This window comes from Taurulus bubalis (assembly GCF_910589615.1).
Source record: "Taurulus bubalis genome assembly, chromosome: 8".
In the NCBI taxonomy this organism is placed as follows: Eukaryota; Metazoa; Chordata; class Actinopteri; order Perciformes; family Cottidae; genus Taurulus; species Taurulus bubalis.
The window spans coordinates 4,209,950-4,229,998 of NC_136596.1; the positions used below are offsets into that span (position 1 = coordinate 4,209,950).

General features: G+C 42.6%; 2 protein-coding genes across 2 annotated transcripts; both read right to left on the reverse strand.

The window, feature by feature from the left end:
* Positions 1-189: 189 nt before the first annotated feature.
* On the reverse strand, positions 190-3,133 carry gp1bb (glycoprotein Ib platelet subunit beta). The gene is made up of 2 exons (XM_079222605.1): positions 3,107-3,133; positions 190-1,897 (listed from the first exon to the last, which is right to left on the reverse strand). Exon 2 carries the CDS (start codon positions 1,883-1,885, stop codon positions 1,262-1,264), a length of 624 nt encoding a protein of 207 aa, XP_079078731.1. The 5' UTR covers positions 1,886-1,897; positions 3,107-3,133; the 3' UTR covers positions 190-1,261.
* A 2,910-nt stretch (positions 3,134-6,043) lies between these two features.
* septin5a (septin 5a) lies at positions 6,044-12,000 on the reverse strand (the record flags this gene model as incomplete). The annotated part of the gene is made up of 11 exons (XM_079221811.1): positions 6,044-6,221; positions 6,752-6,854; positions 6,960-7,095; positions 7,177-7,273; positions 8,134-8,235; positions 8,331-8,448; positions 8,670-8,804; positions 8,931-9,054; positions 10,016-10,102; positions 10,195-10,285; positions 11,926-12,000. 11 exons carry the CDS (start codon positions 11,998-12,000, stop codon positions 6,159-6,161), a joined length of 1,131 nt encoding a protein of 376 aa, XP_079077937.1. The 3' UTR covers positions 6,044-6,158.
* Between the last annotated feature and the right edge of the window lie 8,049 nt (positions 12,001-20,049).

The window sequence follows — 20,049 nt, forward strand, 5'->3', positions numbered from 1 at the left end:
ATAAAATACTAATTTTATTTTTTTATTTTAACAGGTCAAACGATGGCATGTGCGAAATTACAGCCCTGCACAAACCTCACGTGTAAACATACGAGGGTCCGTCTGTTAAATCTGTCCGCCGCTGAAACCTGCTCTCAGCGTTAATAGTTCCGCGACGAAGAAGAAATAAACCTCAAACATCTTCCAGCATGTCGCTTTATTGTTTGTTGCTAATAAATAAAGGACAAATATTTGTTTTTATCTGTTGATAAGAACAAAATACCATATGAAGTGAGTCTGTTTTAATAAATCAGCTGATTTAGAGGCAAATATCTAAATATCAACACTTGTCAGCACTTAAAATACATCTTCTATTCAGTCTTTGATTTTATCCGTAATGCAAGATTTAGAAAACTGTATTTAAAAAAAACACACAAAAAAACATTGCCATAAAACACCAAAATGACCTTTGGAATATAATTCGCAAAATATATATAACAAAAACTTTATCTGGGGACTAACCCTGATAGGCTTTCTTATTAATACATTTAACTATAATAGCAAATGGCAAATTTTTCCATGTGAAATAAACATTCAAATATGATGCAATTAGAAATATGTATACAATTGCCAGATATCACAGACACATATAACAAAAGAAAACCCAATCAGCCATTCATGAAGTACTTCAGTCGTAACCGTTTCTCTTCAGTCTTCCGTTAAGGTTATTTTTGATTGCTTGTATTGTTCATAAAATATTCAGTTGTTCTCATGATTTATTAAGCAAAACGCAACAAACAAATACACAATACAACATAGGAACTCCTACCGCTGAGTTTGGTTCCCGTTATTTTCCCCACTCTCCCACTCCGTCCTCTACTAGACTCATATGTCTGAATGCTGCAATACAGACTCATAGTTCTCATGAATAGTTTATTAATTTATATGTTGACTAAATGTTCTTTTTTAGCTGTTTTGCATTATTTTTACAATTCACTTTATGTTGGACAGGAGAGAAACGTACTTTTGAATCTTCTGTATGTTTGCACAAATGGAAGATTTGACATTAAAGCTGACTTTGACGTTGACTTAAACCATTCCACTTGTTTCCTGCATTGATGCTACTCATTTATTCAGGGGTTTTCTTTAATTGTGCATAAAACTTAACTTTGGTATTATAGTGTAAAACACAAAAAAAGCATATGAGAGACATTTACAATCCAGTGTGCAAATGATAAACAGCTCTTCTCCTTCTTTTGTATGAATCCCACATCATCTCATCTCAGTGGCGGCTGTCCTTTAAAGGCGCATACTCGTTCTCCTCTGGACTCTCCCCGGCTGGGAAGCTCTCCTCCCTGGTCCTCCTCGCCTCGTGGGAGAGCCTCTCGAACCTCCTCAGGAACACGATGAGAACCACCAGGAGAGCCGCCTGCACCAGCACGAACAAAACCAGGCACGCCTGCGAGGCCATAGACAGGTCACAGTACCAGTAGCGGCAGGACTCCAGGACCTCCTCCTCCGTTAAATACACCACCAGTCGCCCTCTCAGGCCGGGAGGCGAGCTGCAGTTGACGCCCAGGTGTGGCTTGAGGGCGGCGGGCTGCCGGAGCAGCCAGGCCCGCAGGTAGAGGACGCCGCAGTCACACTCCCAGGGGTTACCTTGAAGGGAGACGGAGCTGAGGGAGGTCAGATCATCCAGGAGCCCGTTGGGGAGGCTGGTCAGCCGGTTGCTGTGGAGGCGGAGGGAGGTGGTCCCGGCCGGGAAACTGGTGGGCAGCGAGGAGGAGGTGAGAGACCGGCTGCTGCAATCCACCTGACTGCCATAACAGGAGCAACGGTGGGGGCATGATGATGACCTTTGACCTCCAAGCAAGGGGAGCAGGCACAGGAGCAGAAGCCCCTTCATGGTTGCTAATCACTGGAGGAGGAGAGGAGAGGAGAGGAAGGAGAGGAGAGGAGAGGAGAGGAAAGAGAGGAGAGGAGAAGAGAGGAGAAGAGAGGAGAGGAAGGAGAGGAGAGGAGAGGAAGGAGAGGAGAGGAGAGGAGAGGAAGGAGAGGAGAGGCGAGGAGAAGAAGGAGAGGAGAGGAGAGGAGAGGAGAGGAGAGGAGAGGAGATGAAGGAGAGGAGAGGAAGGAGAGGAGAGGCGAGGAGAGGAAGGAGAGGAGAGGAGAAGAGAGGAGAGGAGAGGAGAGGAGAGGAAGGAGAGGAGAGGAAGGAGAGGAGAGGAGAGGAAGGAGAGGAGAGGAGAGGAAGGAGAGGAGAGGAAGGAGAGGAGAGGAGAGGAAGGAGAGGAGAGGAAGGAGAGGAGAGGAGAGGAAGGAAAGGAGAGGAGAGGAAGGAGAGGAGAGGAGAGGAAGGAGAGGAGAGGAGAGGAGAGGAAGGAGAGGAGAGGAAAGAGAGGAGAGGAGAGTCAGTTATTCATGATATGTCCCCATTTTACTTTTTACTCCAATATATGTATTAGTTCCTTTGCAAACTCATATTAATAATACAAAGTAATTTTTCTCAAGTAACATTTTGTATGCAGTACTTCTACTTGTTGCAAAGTGTTTCTTCACTGCGGTATTACTACTTTTACTGAAATACATCATCTCAAACACTTCTTCCACTACTAGTCACCCTTCGGCAGACACCATTTGAAGGTTAAAGGTAAAATGACACTCACACATTTCCTGTGTTCTCTAAACACAGTCATTAAACGATGCCAACCGTTCATTAATTTTCTTCGTGGGGATTAATAAAATCTTACAAGAAAAATAGAAGTGAACAAGAGTCCTGCAATAATTACCATATTTATGAAACCTAAATGTGACGTGAGGCTGTACTTTGTTGTCGGAGTGTGCAGGTTATTAAATGCATGTGGTCACTCTGTGTTTATTAAAATGTACAACTACATTACCTGCGCTTTGAGTGGTCGGAAGACTAGAAAAGCGCTACACAACCATTTATTACCATTTACCTGCTTTGTATATAGTATGACCCGACACTGTTTGTGCAGTTTAGTTGAATCTAAACTAATTTAACATGAATGTATATTTTACAAGACAGCTTTCTGTGATATTTTAAGAGCAATAAATTAAGTGCCGGGTCAGGAAACCCTGTTTGAATGTAATTTGAGTCTCTTACCTTCAGTGCTGCGGGTCTTCAGGAGAGGACTGTGTCTCTGCGGCCGCTTTGAGAGGACGAGTGTGTGTGTGTGTTACTACCAGCTGGCCCTCACTGATAAAGACCACTGACTAATATGAACACACCCACCCACACACACACACACACACACACACACACACACATGTACAGTACAACTCACACACACACGCACAGACCTCTCACAGGACATGAGAAGTATCTTCGTTACTCTTTATCTTACGGGTCCTTCCTGCAGGAAGTTCTCTGGAAAGAACCGTTTGGTACTTAGAGGTTTAAATAGAGTTATAGTCATTATTATTATTATTATTATTATCTATAATTTATTACTAGTGTAACCTAGAGTCTTTGAGTCAGATGAGAGCAGCTCAACTTGGGAACAAAGAATAAAATTGTAAATGATAAATTCTACTCATGAATATTTACATAGGTTAAAATAAATAAGTTCTTTTCAGGACATTGTTCCATTTTTCGTATAATTAGCATCAAATATGTTATTTCTATTATTGGGAAAATTACAGAGCTGTGAAATAAACAGTAAAGTTAAGATCCTGCAGCAAACAAGAAAACACGTTCTGCATCATGACACATGTCAGATTTATCAAGTGTAATGTGGATTATTACCAGTGGTAAAATATGACCTGCTACTATTACTGCACTGTACAATGTTGAGGGACTTTATTTCCATTTATACTTCAACCGCACAACATTTCAGAGGCAAATATTGTACTTATTACTCCCCTACATGTGTTGTATAACCTATTGTATTGGTTACTTTGTAGATTCTGAAAATAAAACAAAATAAAATCAAGAAATATGTAATAAGTATCATTATAGGTTCAGATACGTTTATTGAAATTAACCAACTACCCAGCAGTATGTACAGTATCTAAAATGAGCTCTACTTTTACCAGCTTAAACATTAGAGCTTTAATGCATCAATAGTTATAATCTAATCAAACAACATACATTATTCTGAAAAGGGCCATTGTGCATAACGGGTATATGTATATTTTGATGCAAGTACTTTTGTACCAAGTACAATTTTGAGAGCAGAATCTTTACTTCAGTATTTCTCTCTCATTCACGCTGAAGGGACGTCTGCTCTGCCTGCAGGAGAAGATGCGGTGAGCATTGCGCAGAGGAAGAATGTCTGCAGGAGATAAACGTGACTCAGCAGATGATGCTTCTTTCCGCTCTGAGCGCCGCCGCTCACTCTGACAGAGCGCTGCTCTCTGGACCGTAACCTTATGAAGTCCAATCCGACTGAGCGATTGTTATATAAAACTGTAAATCATAGCTTGTTTCATGGAGAAGAATATATGGTTTGGTACATGAGAAATTCCAATGTCACAGATGTGCACAAATGTGCCCCAATGCAAATGTTGGAGACCTTGTCTGAATGTTCTCTGTTCTAAACCCTCTCTAACTTTGTTCTACTTCACTTCATCAAAGTCAACCTTTGCAGAGAGAATGTTCACATATTGAGCTATGATTTGGGTTAGAGAATGTTCACATATTGAGCTATGATTTGGGTTAGAGAATGTTCACATATTGAGCTATGATTTGGGTTAGAGAATGTTCACATATTGAGCTATGATTTGGGTTAGAGAATGTTCACATATTGAGCTATGATTTGGGTTAGAGTTGGACCTTACAGCTGCATCATTTCAAAGAAATAATCATCCTGAAAGTGATTTTTTTATAGGCGGACCTGAAACCTTTTCATTTTTTTTCTGTGTGTCGTCTTCATTTACTCTTAACCAGTAACATATAGACTGATATTTACACATCTGAACAAAATCCCACATGTGTACCTTTTATTATAACACCAAAAATATTAAAATAGCCCTAGTAGTTGCAGAGATACACCCTTTTTAGTTTGGGGATGCAGTTTTCGAGGTTGGTTTTTAGTCCTGTAACACTCAGAGAGAAACCATGCAGGTTGACGAGAAAACAAGAGTTTTATTTGTCACACTTTTATAAACGGAGCTGAGCTCACAGCATTCAGGCGAAAATATGTACTGATTCTCAGCATCAGCACACACACACACACACACACACACACACACACACACACACACACACACACACACACACACACACACACACACACACACAGAATGCAGAGACTCACTTTCAATCAAATAAAATAAATGTAAAACATGGACACAGTATTCGCTCCTCATTGTTGATATATTTTTTACCGCAGTGGCAACAAAGCAAACTGGAGGTCATGATGCATCTGAGCAGGAGCGCAGGGCCTCCGGTATGAAGCAGTAAAAAATCGGCGCACAGCATTCAGCGGGTATGAGTGACATCAGCATGCTCGCACTGCAGCGACGCTCTGGATATGTCAAAGGCTCTCCATTCACAGTTAGCCACTGGCAATAAGTGCATTTTCAGCTCAGCCAGCACACACATATAAAAAAAAGCTGGGAGAGATTATTTTTGACTTGACATATGTGAAAATAATGGATCACAGAGCGAATTAACAAGAGCAAAAGTAGCAAAAGTCGCTGTGAATAAAAGGGAGATGCATGGACGGATACTTGGAGGGAATGTCATGAAATACAAACACACACACACACACACACACACATTCTCTTACAAACACATAATAAAAAACAAAACAATATCCATTAAATCTTAACATCACCAACAACCTAAATCTCTTTACAAAACATCTGATAAAACACATCATACCCTGACAAAATATCCAAAAAAAGTTTAGCATTGCATTTATAAATTAGATACACTGAGTAGTAATTTAAATTACGCACTTATATTATATATGTTAAGACTGTTAAACCACAGCGAGGGGCTCAAAGTGGGCAAACTGGATTCAAAAGTTTCAGAGGCCAAAAAAAACCCGGCTCCAGCCAGACAAACGATACGAAGCACCAAACTGAGGATAAATGTACAGCCGGAGGTGCCGCTTAACAGGCGACACCCATGCTGTCTGAAGGGCTCCCTGTCGTTCAGCGGGGGAACAGCAGGTGGCGCCGCAGACCGGCTCTGCTGCTGGAGCCGATCACTGCTCTTTGTCGTGCATCTGCTGCTGCATCTTATTCAGCATCTCCTGCATCCTCTTGAGCTGCAGACAAAGAGGACGTTTGGTTAAACTCACGGAAACGTCCTGAATCTGAAGCTGGTTCGAGTTTGATCCTAAAATAGATTGAAGAGCATAAAGAGTCGGACTTCAAGGTCACTGCTGTGGATTTAAATGTGTGGAAGAAAAACATAAATGATATGGGGCTGAACTATAATGCTGAATTACTGGCACTAAATACATGAATTCATGCAGGATGTTAATGATGAAAAGTTGGATTTTAGAGCAATACTTTGATATGGGGAAAGTATGGTAAATGAACTGTATAAAATGTATACATATGCATGCATATTGTAGTAAAAAACGGACTAAATGAGTAAGTGTATCTTTCTTTCTTTTTTAATAATACATCTTTAATGTGATCATATTTATAATATGTATCCAGGCAACCTCCGAACTAGGAACTGTTGTTTCCAGGCCGGCTTTTTGGGGTCGTTCATTTCTCCCAGCAGCTTATCAGCTCATGCTTCAGACCCCTGGGGGAACAGAACAAAACAGCAACAGTGGCGCCTTACCTCTTCATCTTTCATTTTGATTAGTTTCTCAGTCTCGGCATCTGGAGTGGACAGCGGCAGGATGGGGATGGGACTCTCCATACGGTTGTCCTGAGCCAGTTTACTGAGGAGGAGGAGGAGGAGGAGGAGGAGGAGAAAGAAAAGCAGGAGGTGAAGCAGACCTGAAATCTATAAACTCTCTCTCTGTGTCTCTCTCGTCTTCACATACCTGGTCATCTCCTGGATGCACTGCGCTCTGTAGTTCTCGTAGTGGACGTCGCAGGTCACGTCTTTGAGGTCGTGCATGTGTGAACGGATCAGCATGTTCCTCAATTTCACAAAGTCGCAGTGCGACTGGTTCTCCACTGAGGAAAGACATACGGAGGGAGAATGAATACTCCGACGTACGCGGCGTGCAGACTGTGTGTAATAAGACCTAATAATACCTTCAACGATTCCCCAGGGGTACAGCCTCCCTCTCACTCGCTGCCCTCGAGCCTCCACCACGGTGTTACTGCCGATCACGGCGAACGGGGTGCACTCCTGCACACGAGAGACAGGAGGAAGGCTTGTTTGTAGGTGTTTTAACCCTGATCTATCCAGAGAAAGCTGACTGAGCAGGCTGGGCCCCGGTACACATCCACACAGTTAGACATCCTTTTTGTTATTTATTTTTCTGCTGATCATCGGATTCATTTCACAAACCCAAAAAGCGTTGCTGCTACTACACGTAAAGGGTTAAAAAGTCACTTAGTAGATGAAGATTTAGAGGCGGATATCTAAAGATCTCGGCACTTGAAACTGATAATTATCTCGATGGCTTGATGTCCCACTAGCGGGAAGTGAGAATGTCAAATGTGCAACGTTGTTCTAGTCATCAGCAGAACTAATTATCTGATGCCAGTATTTCTACTGCATATATATATATATATATTTGACTCTTAAAGGGACAATGTGCAGAAGTTTGGCGCCTCCTAGCGGTGAGCTTGCAGATTGCAACCAACTGAAACTTGAGGACTACGGTGGCCGACGTGAAAAAAAAGTAATGAATGTAAATAAAAAAAATATTATGTACAATTGTGTATTTATTTTATACTTTTTATTCACTGATTTTTACGTCTGCCTCACGAGATTTTTTTTCCTTTACTTGTTTTTGTCAAAACAAAATGTTTGATAAATGTAAAAAAAATATTATATATATTTTCTGCTTGCATTGCTCTGATTTCATGTGTTTTTATGTCCCATCTTTAATCCGTAATGTTGTAGTGTAAATATATTTTATCGGGCTGAATGCCCACGTGTCTCTTTGTTTACGTTTTTTTTTTTTTTACGTCTTCATGCTTACATTGGGAGCTGCGTGTTTAACTGGACTGAGTCGCAGGTATCCGACCGCTCAGACTCACCTTCAGCTCTTTGTCGAGCTGTTTAAACTCTTCATCTTCATCAGAGTCACATTCGGGGAACTGGTACACTTTGATCCCGAACTTGTCTATTTCCTCTCGTATCTAAAGGAGAATCAGATGCACGGTTACAGAGACCGGCCTGCAGACGGTAATAAGACATGCTGACTTCACCGTGGAGCTGCACTTCTGGGACTCACTCTGTCTTTGAGCTTTTTGATCTCGTTGGGCGTGAGGCAGTCGGCTTTCGCGATGAGCGGGATTATGTTCACCTTTTCGTGCAGAGCCTTCATGAACTCGACGTCCACCGGACGCAGCCTGTGGACGAGAGAAACCCGGAGTGAGGAGGAAGCAAAGTGGGAGTGAAGTCCTCCAAATCAAAAACAGGTTGAATGGACGACGACGAGCGTCAAACACAAAGGTCACCACCATGGAAGAGTGTGAAAAACGTTTAGGAAGCTCTGGTCTAGACTGTAATGAAAAGGACGTAAAGATCAGTCACTGTGTGTGTGTGTGTGTGTGTGTGTGTGTGTAATTACCCGTGCCCAAATGGAGGGATGAAGTAGAGGCAGCAGTGGACTCGGTTGTCCTGGATGTTCTTTCTGTTCAGTCCGCTCTCATCCCTGAAATACTGCTCAAACTGCTGATCTATGTAGTCTGTGATGGGCTTCCAGCTAGGACACACACACACACACACACACACACACACACACACACACACACTACATTAGCAGCTCCTCCAGGCACTGTGAGTTCGGGCTGAATCGGGCACACGTCAGACCAGCGGGTCTCCAGCTCACCACTCGTTGTTGTTGACGGCGTCTCCGAACCCCGGCGTGTCGACGATGGTCAGCTTGAGCTTGACGCCTTTCTCCTCGATGTCTACAGTGTGTTTGATGATCTCCACGGTCTGGTTGATGCGCTCTGCAAAGCATCGACACAGAGAGGGAGAGGGAGCCCTGGTGGAGTCATTCAGGGCTTTCATTGTCTCTCTGTGTCTTAATGGTGGCATGATTGATGGACATTATTACTGATGGGCACTGTAGTGTTTAGCAAACCTTACTCTACCGGGAATAAATAGTGCATTTGTCGGGGACTATTTTCACAAGGGATTGATACACATTTGGTGCTCTTGAGCTTGTTGCACCAGCGAAGTTCAACTATAGCGAGTTATATTGGGTCGCACCGCACAAACAGACATTTAGATTAGTTGTAACTTCATATTTACGCCCAGTAACTGCCAAGTGTAGCTGCTGCGTCGCTAACGGGTAAAACCAACGTTAGCTTGTTTATGTGCGAGCCCCCCAGTAAAGAGGTGAAGTGGCGTGTTCATAAAACATCAGATCTGTTATATTAATAGAATTTTTCTGAGACTGAAAAACAATGGTTACTCTGTTTAATAATGTTTAACTTTATGAATGTTGCTCCCTTTGAAACACACCTTATTATATTGTATGCATGTATGAAACAAGGCCACAGGTTTTGGTCATTATTTACTGAGACGTTTATCTCGCTTGCGTAACCTGATTTAATAAATAACTAGTTTGAAACCAGCCAGAAGTTGCAAAAAAACAACAGGAGGAACTTAGTGACGGATTAACGACCAGCTGGTGAAAGGAGGTCGAGCGACCTGAATATTCACAGCAGCAGGTCGGTGTGTGGAGTCTCAGAATAAAATACTGTGCATCGAAAAGAAGGAACATTCATCGGTGCAACGGTGAGCTTTAGTCTACACGACACAGAGGAAGAAGATAGGCCACCTATTAGTAAGGTCAAGGTTCAATATCCCCGGTCCTCTGCTTTAACTGTGCAGTAGTAGATTGTCTGCAGCATTAAATAAAAAGCGGAGAGATAAGTAGAGATAAATAATAGAGGAAAGACTCACCTTCGGCATTCAGTAACTTCCTGTCTTTGTAGAGGTCTGTGAGGAACAGGCTGTTGACCAGGGTGGATTTGCCCATCCCAGACTCTCCTGCACAGACAGGTCACACATGATGTGTAAACTATGAGGCTGCTTTATTAGGTGCTTTATGAAAGGTGTAGGAGGCCAGTCGGTGTCTTTACCTGCCACCATCAGCGTGAAGTCGAAGCCTTTCTTCACGGACTTCCTGTGGACCTGGTTGGGCAGAGTTGCGAATCCCACATACTGCTTCTCCTGGGACAGAAGAAGAAGAAGAAGAAGAAGAAGAAGAAGAAGAAGAAGAAGAAGAAGAAGAAGAAGAAGAAGAAGAAGAAGAAGATGAAATGAAGTCTTAATACTTGCTTTGAGAAGGAAAGTCTCAATAACGTATTGGGCTACAAACAATGTTTGTTTTTATTATAAATGTTTCTGACAAGCATTGTTGAGCTGAAACAATGAAGTCGATGGACGGGGAAATAATTGGCAGCGTTTTTTTCAAAAAAGAAAGTTTAATATTCTCTATTTGCAGCTTCTCACTTGAAGATGTGTTGCTTTTCATCATGTAATGTTTCATTGACCATCTTTAGGTTTTTGACAGAATAAGACATTTGAGGAAATTGCTGTTGTTCACAATTTTAGGCCATTAATCAGTAGTGAAAATATTAGTTAATTGCAGCCATTGCAGTCCTGATAAATTAATTGACAAATCCAACCCCTTTATATTGATAAAACCCAAATTGCTTGTTTTGTTCGACCATGAGTCCAAAGCCAAACATATTTACAAAGTACATTTAATGTATGTAAGTACTGCACTTAAGTTACATTTTAAGGTACTTGAGTATTTCTATTTTCTTCTACTTTCTACTTCAAAGTTATGATTCATACTATGGTTATATTTAGTTTAAGATAAGATAGGATTCTACTTTATATCCATAAACTGTGAAATGCATTAATATATTATGCAATGATCTGAAATGAGCCATTCTGCAAAATTAGTACTTTTACTTTTGGTACTTTATGTTTTGCAGCTGATGCTCCTTTAGAAGTAAAAACTGCTCACGAGTATTTCCACACTGTGCATTTTAAGTCAAAGTAAAAGACTCAGTACTTCTTTCACCATTCATTGCAAAAGACAAACACAAGTATCACATCCCCACATTTGAGAAACTAGAACCGTCATTTTTGTTTGCTTAAAAAAATAGAAGCGATTAACCGATAATCCACAAAGTTCATTTTTCAGCTCTTCAATAAAACGCAGAAGTTTTTTTAAACGACCACAACTGAAAGAAAATCTACAACTGCGCAGAAAAAAAAAACGTGCGCAACATTCCTCTTGTGCGCAGCTGAGAATAAAAGCAGCGCCTCAGACTTTCCACTGAAACGCACAAAGAGTCCCGAGTCCTGCGAGGCTTCACGCGCCGCTGCATCTGGCGGGACGTCATCTTCCCCAGACAGCGCGCGCACGCACGCAGCCGTGAACACGCGCACGAGACAGACGCCGCATTCAGCAGACCTGAAAAGCTCTTTCTGTCACTCCGAAAACACGCACAAACAAAACAGTCAGAGTCCTCATGAGAGCTGTCATAACTTGTCACGGGCAATCCGACAGCCCCCTCGGGTGAGGATTGCATTCATGAAAAACACACACACACGCACACAAACGTACACGCACACACACAAGCGGTACAATCTGTGCAGAAAAGACCAATCATGTCAGTGGAGGTCTCTCACACCTCCACACAGAGGAGCAAAGATGTCAACAGATGCTGGAGTCCACAGGTGTTCACGGCAATCCTTCATTTTTCTTGGTATTTTTTTTGAGAAAAAAGTTTTTCCACGCTTCTTAAAATCTATTTCCACCCCCTTTGAAGTCCCACTTCATTTGGTTATTTTACCTTCTGCCTGGCTGTTCTCACTCGTGGGCACAGCAGCCGCTCCACCAGTTTCTCTTGCAGCATGATGGCATCCATCCCAAACCGCTCCGGCACTGACGGACAAAAATAGCCACGAGTCTCAGAAAAATTGAAAAACAGCCCAGCAGGGAGGGGAAGAGCGAGAGAGAGAGAGAGAGAGAGGGAGGAAAAAAAAGAAGCTAATTTGAAGCCTCGAGACGTTGATTAACTCGTCTCTCGCTCCCCAAATTGTCTCCAACACACCTCTTTCCTGTTTGTGCTCTCCTCTACTTTCCTTCTCTTGAATCCCTTCCTTTCCTTTCCTTTCCTCCCTTTCCTCTCTGCCCTGCAGCGGTCCGACTCTCCCTGTTCAGACAGGTATGGAGGAATTCTCGGAGAGAGAGAGAGACGGAGAGGCAGAGAGGCAGAGAGGGAGAAGTGGCAATTTGAGGGAGGAAACAAGGGAGGGATGGAAGAAGCGAGCGTCTAAAAGAAACTCATTCATTCAGCTCGTATCCCCCCACCAAGCGACCGGAGTTGAGAAATAAAACTCTGTGCCGCTGAGAGAAATCACCAGAGAGAGAAGCGACAGACGGGAAAAGTTTGGATGCGAGAAAAACAAAACTTGCTTGAACTTGACAGTGACAGAATCTGCAGGAAAAACAACACAAAGACACAAACGCTGCGAGTACAGGCCTGCGGACAGAGCTTATCAAGATAAACAAGTATCTGTCTGTGTGTGTGTGTGTGTGTGTGTGTGTGTGTGTGTGTTTGCTGAACAAAGGCTGCTCCGCATCATCTTAGACAAGTACAACAAATATTTGTATTTATGTATCACCGCATTAAAGATGCTGTGGGAGAAGTACTAGAACTTTTGACAACAATTCAATAGGAAAATACTCATTTTCATTAAAAATTCTATACTTAAGTCAAACTACAGAAGTGTTGACAGCAACATGGACTTAAAGACTTAAAAGTGAAGACAAATGCCCCCTGTGACTGATATGTTATTACATGACTTGTTATTACTGATGTTTAACTTTTAATAACGTCAAAAAAGGGCCAAACTATCATATTTAATTAAACCATTTGGGAAGTTTAGAGATGAAAGATCTCTTTGTTGGAACTGTCTTCAACTCGTAAACATCTGAAAAGTGAACTGCGGCGTCACAAGCAGGCGCTTTTTTAAAGGTGGGGAGCGACTTTTATTTGAAGTTTGAAGTTTCCAGACCCGTGAGTGGTATCGATCCTCTCATCTAACCCTCGGTAAGAACCCAAAAATACATATTTACCCATTTTTTTCAAATTATTCCTGTAGTATTGAGGTTATTTCGGTGGATTGGTTTCGCTTGAGTCGTTAAAACTAATTCCTCCAGCAGGTATCCATGATGCCAGTCTGTTTATAGCTAGAGACGTCTAGGAAGCTCTGGTCTAGACTGTAATGAAGAGGATGTAAAGATCAGTCACCATGTCGTGTGTGTGTGTGTGTGTGTGTGTGTGTGTGTGTGTGTGTGTGTGTGTGTGTGTGTGTGTGTGTGTGTTTAGAGGTGAACGAGGTACATTTCATGGCAGAGGTTGCAGCCGATTGCTTCCAGATGTGACAGCGGTGTGTGCGTGTGTGTGTGTGTGTGTGTGTGTGTGTGTGTGTGTGTCTGGCTCATACAAGATGTTGGCCGCAGAGCTTAAATGCTCTTTGAAATAAAAGACCTTTTTTTTTCTTCTTTCTCTCTCGTTTCTTTTCTTTCACCCCAAAGTGGGCACACCCCGCGGCGATGCCACGTACAGGACGTGACAATCCCACTCCACGCCACCGGGGGGCGACAGCGGCATCAACCCAGACAAAGAGTGCCATGGTTTAAGCCGACTGATGCCTCCTGAAAAGAGACAGAAACCATCTCATCCACGGTGGTGGTGCTGATGGAAACGTCAGCAGAGATGTGAGATGAAGAGTTCAGGTCCTTGTAGACATGAAAGAGTGTGATAATGTGTGTGAAGGGAGGGAGGGAGGGGGGGCGGGGGGCTCAATCTGAATAGAAGAAAAGAACAGATGTCATGAAATGGAGTTACAATAGCTCCCCCGGCTAAAACCCCCACTTTCAGTCTTTCTCAGGGGCCAGCTGTCCCTTCCACTCAAACACCACCAGACAGACAAACTACATCATCTGCAGTCGCTCCGTCTTTGTTAGCCTCAGCTAAACATCTCCCGTTACCACGTGGAGCCACAACAATACGCCTTGTACGATCTTTTTCATTCACAAACCTCCGTCCAGAGCCTCAGTATAATGTGTTTGTGGCTCACTCTCAGGTAAACACAGCACAGGGCTCATGCAGATGGAATAAGGGACTCTTTAGAGGTGGATTATGAGTCTGGTGACAGGTGTAAAATAAAGGAGGGGTCATTCTCTCGTGGCTAAAAGTACCAGATTAACCAAATTGATTCTTGGCCATTTTTGCTTTGAGGTGAAATGGAGATTTTCATAAAGTCACCGACAAAACAGCAACACATTTTTTTTTTATAAATGGCATCAATATTTCCGTAATCATCCAAATTATCCATGTTAAATGTGGTCAAATAATTTCAGATATTTGGGTGTCTTTTCCTCGACTTCTTACTTAAATCTTGAATTTAATTTACTGGAAGCCTGGTCCCATTTTGAATTATCCGCTCCAATCCATTCATCTTTCATTCATACATCTTTGTAGTACAGATATGTTCCCCCGTTCCATCTTCCTTTCACTTTATCATCTCCTCCCTCTTGTGCAATGGGGAAAAAAACTCATGAAATATAAATAAATGCAGATGTTATCCACTGCCTGGACAGCTGGATCCGGATTTTTAGTAAGTAATAAAAAGGCAAACTCGTTATTGCTGCTTTGGAGTGACTAAGTTGTCAAAGTCTCTCTCTGGCCTCTTCCAGCTGATCAAACACAGATTAACACCAGAGAGTACGGCAGGTGCAGAGGGACAAAACCAGGAGGCGGGACTAATGACAGGAAGCAAGGCAGCAGGCTGTGAGGGAGCAACTTAAACAAAAACATCTTAAAACTCTCTTGTTGTCTTTGGCTTTCACGCGATTCTAGATCTCTTAATTTTATGGCGTGCACATTTGTCTCGTTTGTTGCATCTATTCTCTGTTCGTCTTTTCTCCTGTTGCAAGTGTTCATATGTGGATTGCTTAAAATCTTTGCAGCTTAGACGCACAAACAAGAGAATATTTGGCAATTTATTATCATTAATAGATTTTCACACTCGCTGCGGGTCAACTTTCTGTCCATCGACTTCACAAAAAAGTGCCTGAAGAATAAAGATGAATGAGTTATTTGTGTGTATCTTTTAAAACAAACCTCTTATTCAAGTCGTGGAAAATGATCTCCCACTTTGTTTTCCGGAATTTTATTTGCTCTTTACAACAAGTACAAGAGGAGACTTCTTCACTATTCCAGCGTATGAATGCACCATGACCCGCTCCGTCCGTTTATTTGTCAGCCTGTCAACATGTTGCACGGCCCTGCAGAGCGGAGAGGGATCAGCCACTCAGCCCGCAGGCGGCACTCAGCCTCTTCCTCCCGGTCAAACAAAGTCGTGGCCTTTAAGGAAACCACTTTCAAAAGGCCCCAGCGGTCCACTCCATTGCCAGGACACACACACACACACACACACTCGCACACGCACATAAATATAAATCATAATGAGTCTGGTCCAACAGTGCCAGTCCCTCTCAAGAGGCGACAGTAACACAGAAGTTGACTTTTTAAATCTTAACGGGTCGTGAAAAGACTGAACATCAGATCACAGTTCAAGCTGCAGGATCACTTCAGATTGATCCGCCGGATGACGTGTTTGGGCACGATAATGTGTGTGAGTATCCATGGTGACGCGTCCTTAGTGCGGGCCAGTGTGCACAAAATATAAGGAGGTCGATAAAATCCTCCTCATGTAGAAGTGTCCTCGCACGGCTCGAAACCTCAAAGGAGGAAATACAAAAGCAGCGGTTTGGAAAACTGCGTTGAATTTTAAAAGTTGCAAACATTTTAGCATGAATGATGTCATCCCTCTCCGATATAGTGACTGTTCAGTATGAGGCTTTTCTTAAAGGGGCACTCCAACAACTTTTGCACAGCTGTCGGGTTGTATTGTTGGTAATAGGCGTCAGGTTTTGACAGGGAAACAAAGCATGTCAAATAAATATACAAAATGTTAGCTCTATGGCGATGTTAGCTCTGTGGAGAGCTTCTGTCATTACAAGTAGAGAACACAGTTTAAAGTCAATATCCATCTAGAGTTTGCTGCCAATTCAATTCAACGTGTTGTCTTTCAGAGGAAACGTGTTATTTCTTTCTTTTACACTTTAAAGATCTATTTTACTTGAGAAAAGACCATTTCAGCTTTGATTTCCCGTGTTGTAGCTACTCCAAAAAATCTAAATGAAAGAAGAATCTACTTCCTACATCTGCTCCGACCAGTGCAGATCCTGAAAGAGGACTGGGCTTAAAATGGTGCCAAAAAGCAGCCAAGTGGCCTGTGGGGCGCGGCCCCCGTGAAGAGCGGTGACCTTTACTGGTGACCTTTACTGGTGACTTCTCTGCAATCTCCCAGGCGTCCAGCTGACACTTTCACACCATTAACCCTGGTTGCTTTTGCACTAAATGTGTGTTCTTTCCCCACCAGCGAGCGAGGAAAGAGAGGGCAAGAGGGAGAGATGAGGGGAGACGGGTGAGGGGTGCAAAAACACTCGGGGCTCTGCGTCTCCCTTGGAGATGCACTCGGCTCTTTAACGTGCTAATCTGACAGCATGTAATTGCTCAGGCAAAACAATCAAATTGCTTCACTGACGGACACTTGGCCGTCGCGGCCCAGTTTTTTTTAAGCATCCTCCTATTCAGTGACAATGGGCACTTGTGGGTTTTAACCTTGAATGAACGCCATTATAAACATGTACCCCCGGGCATCTAGCAGAGCGCTGAATGTCTTCATGAAAGGACCAGGGTTTTGTTTTTTGGGAGGTTGGAGGTTGTGTAAAACGAAAATGGAGGAAACCACTTCTGATACTTATATACTTAAATCGTCCCCAACTAAAGCAAACCAGTGCCGGTCTTCATGAGGACCCAGTGGGCTGAGATCTGTGGAGGTCAATGATGAACCAACACATTGCTGTTTTGGGTCTTTGTGTGGGATTTGTTGACAAAAAGAATTATAGATATCAAAAGAATTGAAGGTCCATTGACTCACTTTAATGATTTTGTGCACCTAAAAAACGTATCATCCATGTTGCATAAAGGTTGAGCTTAACATGGAGCAGAAGTTGCTGCTAAAATCAAGGAAAAGACGGAGCATCATGCAGATGAAGACCATGCCATACGGTCAACAGCTCAGGAGGAAGGGAATAGCTGGGTCTGTAGTTCAGATTGCATGATGTGAAGTTGCGTAACACCAACTTTACCTCATGCTTTAATGGGAATTAAATAAAAAAAATGTTTGTATTTTCCAGGCAAAAATGAACTGTGTGATTGATAAAAGTAGAATTCAGATTTCCAGAGACCGGTTATGAAATAATCCTAACTCTCTCCATTCCTTTCATTGGATTACTGCTGATCCACATTCCCAAAGAACTTGTAATCCCAAACTTATCAGGGTCGACAAAATACTTGAAAAGATTTTTTTCAAACAATCTCTCTATCCGGGTCAACCTCCGGTTACTTTGCAAAAGCTTCCTGGAAGGCAGAGCCGTGGAATTACTGTACGTTCAAAACCCTGAGAAGAAGGAGGAGGTGAGCCGCTTTCAGGTACAGGACAAGAACACACACACACACACACACACACAGACACACACACACACTCTATCGGATCTGCACGCATGTTTGCGGCATGACAAAATGAAAGAATGTGCTTGTGAACACACAGAAACTCCCAGACAGAAAACTTGTAGGGGCAAAAATGAGGGGAAAATAAGTTGAAGCCATAAAAGATGTCCGTAAACATCTCATCAAGATTCATATTTAACATTAAAGCCACTTAAAAGACACAAAAGACACACAACTAGGAATTGATTCATCAAATATTAATCACAGATGACGTCTTAGAACTTTTCTGTTCTGCTGAAAAGCCGGGAGCCACAGGGGGTTCAAATCCCCGTTTCAATACCCGGCCCCGCCCCCCTGAGCTCTACGCCCACTGGGAGCCGGTGAGGGCCCCATCTGTGGCAGCGAGAGTGCGTGGGGAGGGTGCAGCAGAGAAAGAGGGCGAGGAGGAGGGGTGTGAGGCGAGTAAAGGGACGACACACGAGCACGGAGGCAAATGCATCTGAAGATATATATATATATATATATATATATATATATATATATATATATATATATATATATATATATATATATATATATATAACAAAAAAATGGTAAATACTAAGAAGTGAGGAGACAAACGTACAATAATTATAGAGACCAAATTGTGTTCTTCGCTGTCTGCTAAGTCATAAATAAACAAATTATTGATGAAGTCATTCATAATTTAACGAGGGCTTCTCACTTTCCGAGGCAACTGCAAAAGTGAATAATTCATCAGTAATTCTAAATGTTTAGAATAAAGAGGTATTATTATGTCTATTATGACATGCGAGTGTTAATGTGCTGCTAACATGCACACTTTCCCAGAAGGTCAGGGGTCAACTGGAGGAGAAAAAGAGCTTCAAAGAAAGACAAAGCTTCGCTCTGAATAAGAATAAAAACCAGCTGGACATTTTCCACAACCTGGCGTTTATCTTATCGATAACAATAGTGGATCTATAAAGCATTATGACTTATTAACCATTAAGAAAGCCAATGTTGACGACGTATAGACCCTTTATAAATGGTGCCTTGTTACACTGCTATCAGAAACTTTAGATTTTTAGAGAGAATCTAAGGTTTTATTTTCAAATACATTTGTTTATATAGGCCCAAATCGCTTTTTTACATTATTATTTTATGCAATCTGTAAACAAAACGACAGCATTTCTTCTTTAATGGTCATTGCAGATTGTAAAAATGGCACAAAATAAATAAATAAATATAAATATCACGCTCTTCACGTTGCTCCTGATCCATATGTGTGGCAACAGTGACTGTTATTCAGTAACGGTTACATTGACTCACTATAAGTACAGAAAGTTATGAAGTAAATACTTTGTGTATTTGTGTCTTTGTTTATCCTAATTCACGTCTCATTGAACTGTTGATAATAAAACTGACACTGTGATTATTTTCTCTCTTCTGTTTCTGATCTGCGATGAAAAAACAACAACTGTTGAGCGAACATCCGCCCACACGCTGAATAATCACAGCACAGGATTGTGGGTAGGTCACATGGTGCCGTCCTCTCACTATCAGAGAGGTGATAAATAAAAAAAAAGTTGCCTGGCAACGTAATATCACAGCAAAGGAAGTGACGGGAATGTTTCGGGCGATGTGAGGGTGGAGAGAGGAAGCGAGGGGAAGGGGAGGATATCGTTATACAGTTATGATCTCAGCATTCACTGAGCACTAATAGTTGTTGTTTCTTTTACTCCTCCTCCTCCTCCGCAGCCGGGATCATGCAGAATATGAGATGTGCAGGTCAGATGCAGCGCGTGGGAGTGAAGAGCGGCTGAAAGCCAAGCGGCAAAACACTAAAAAAACTAAACACTGAGCGAATCACTACAACATTTAGGATTTACGACAGATCGGTTGTAATTTGAGGCTGTTATCTCCGGCAGGCGAAGCCGGAGGAGATTACGTGTTCGGCCGCGCGTGTGTGTGTGTGTGTGTGTGTGTGTGCTCGTCTGTCTGTCTGTCTGTACTAGACCCCTCAAGCCTTATATTTGCGGTGCCCATTTATGACTGCATGCTCTCGTGGTTTCACTTGAAAAAACACATATTTTGCAGCAGGAGAGCTAGCTAGCTAGCTGTTAGCGGCTCACCGTTTCTGTTCAGAGGAAGCGTTTCAACCGCCAACATGAAGCGTCACACAGCGACCTCTACCTCTAAGCGTATCTGCTGAGCGAGACGATTGCGGTCTATGATGTCGGCCATCTTGGCTCGCGTTCACGCAATCAGACATCACAGCAGTGGAAGTTGCAGACACACCTGGCGGAGAGCTACACGCTCCACTCC

Bases quoted from the DNA above. Each gene is read 5' to 3' on its own strand.
- gp1bb (XM_079222605.1), bottom strand. From the start codon at position 1,885: ATGAAGGGGCTTCTGCTCCTGTGCCTGCTCCCCTTGCTTGGAGGTCAA.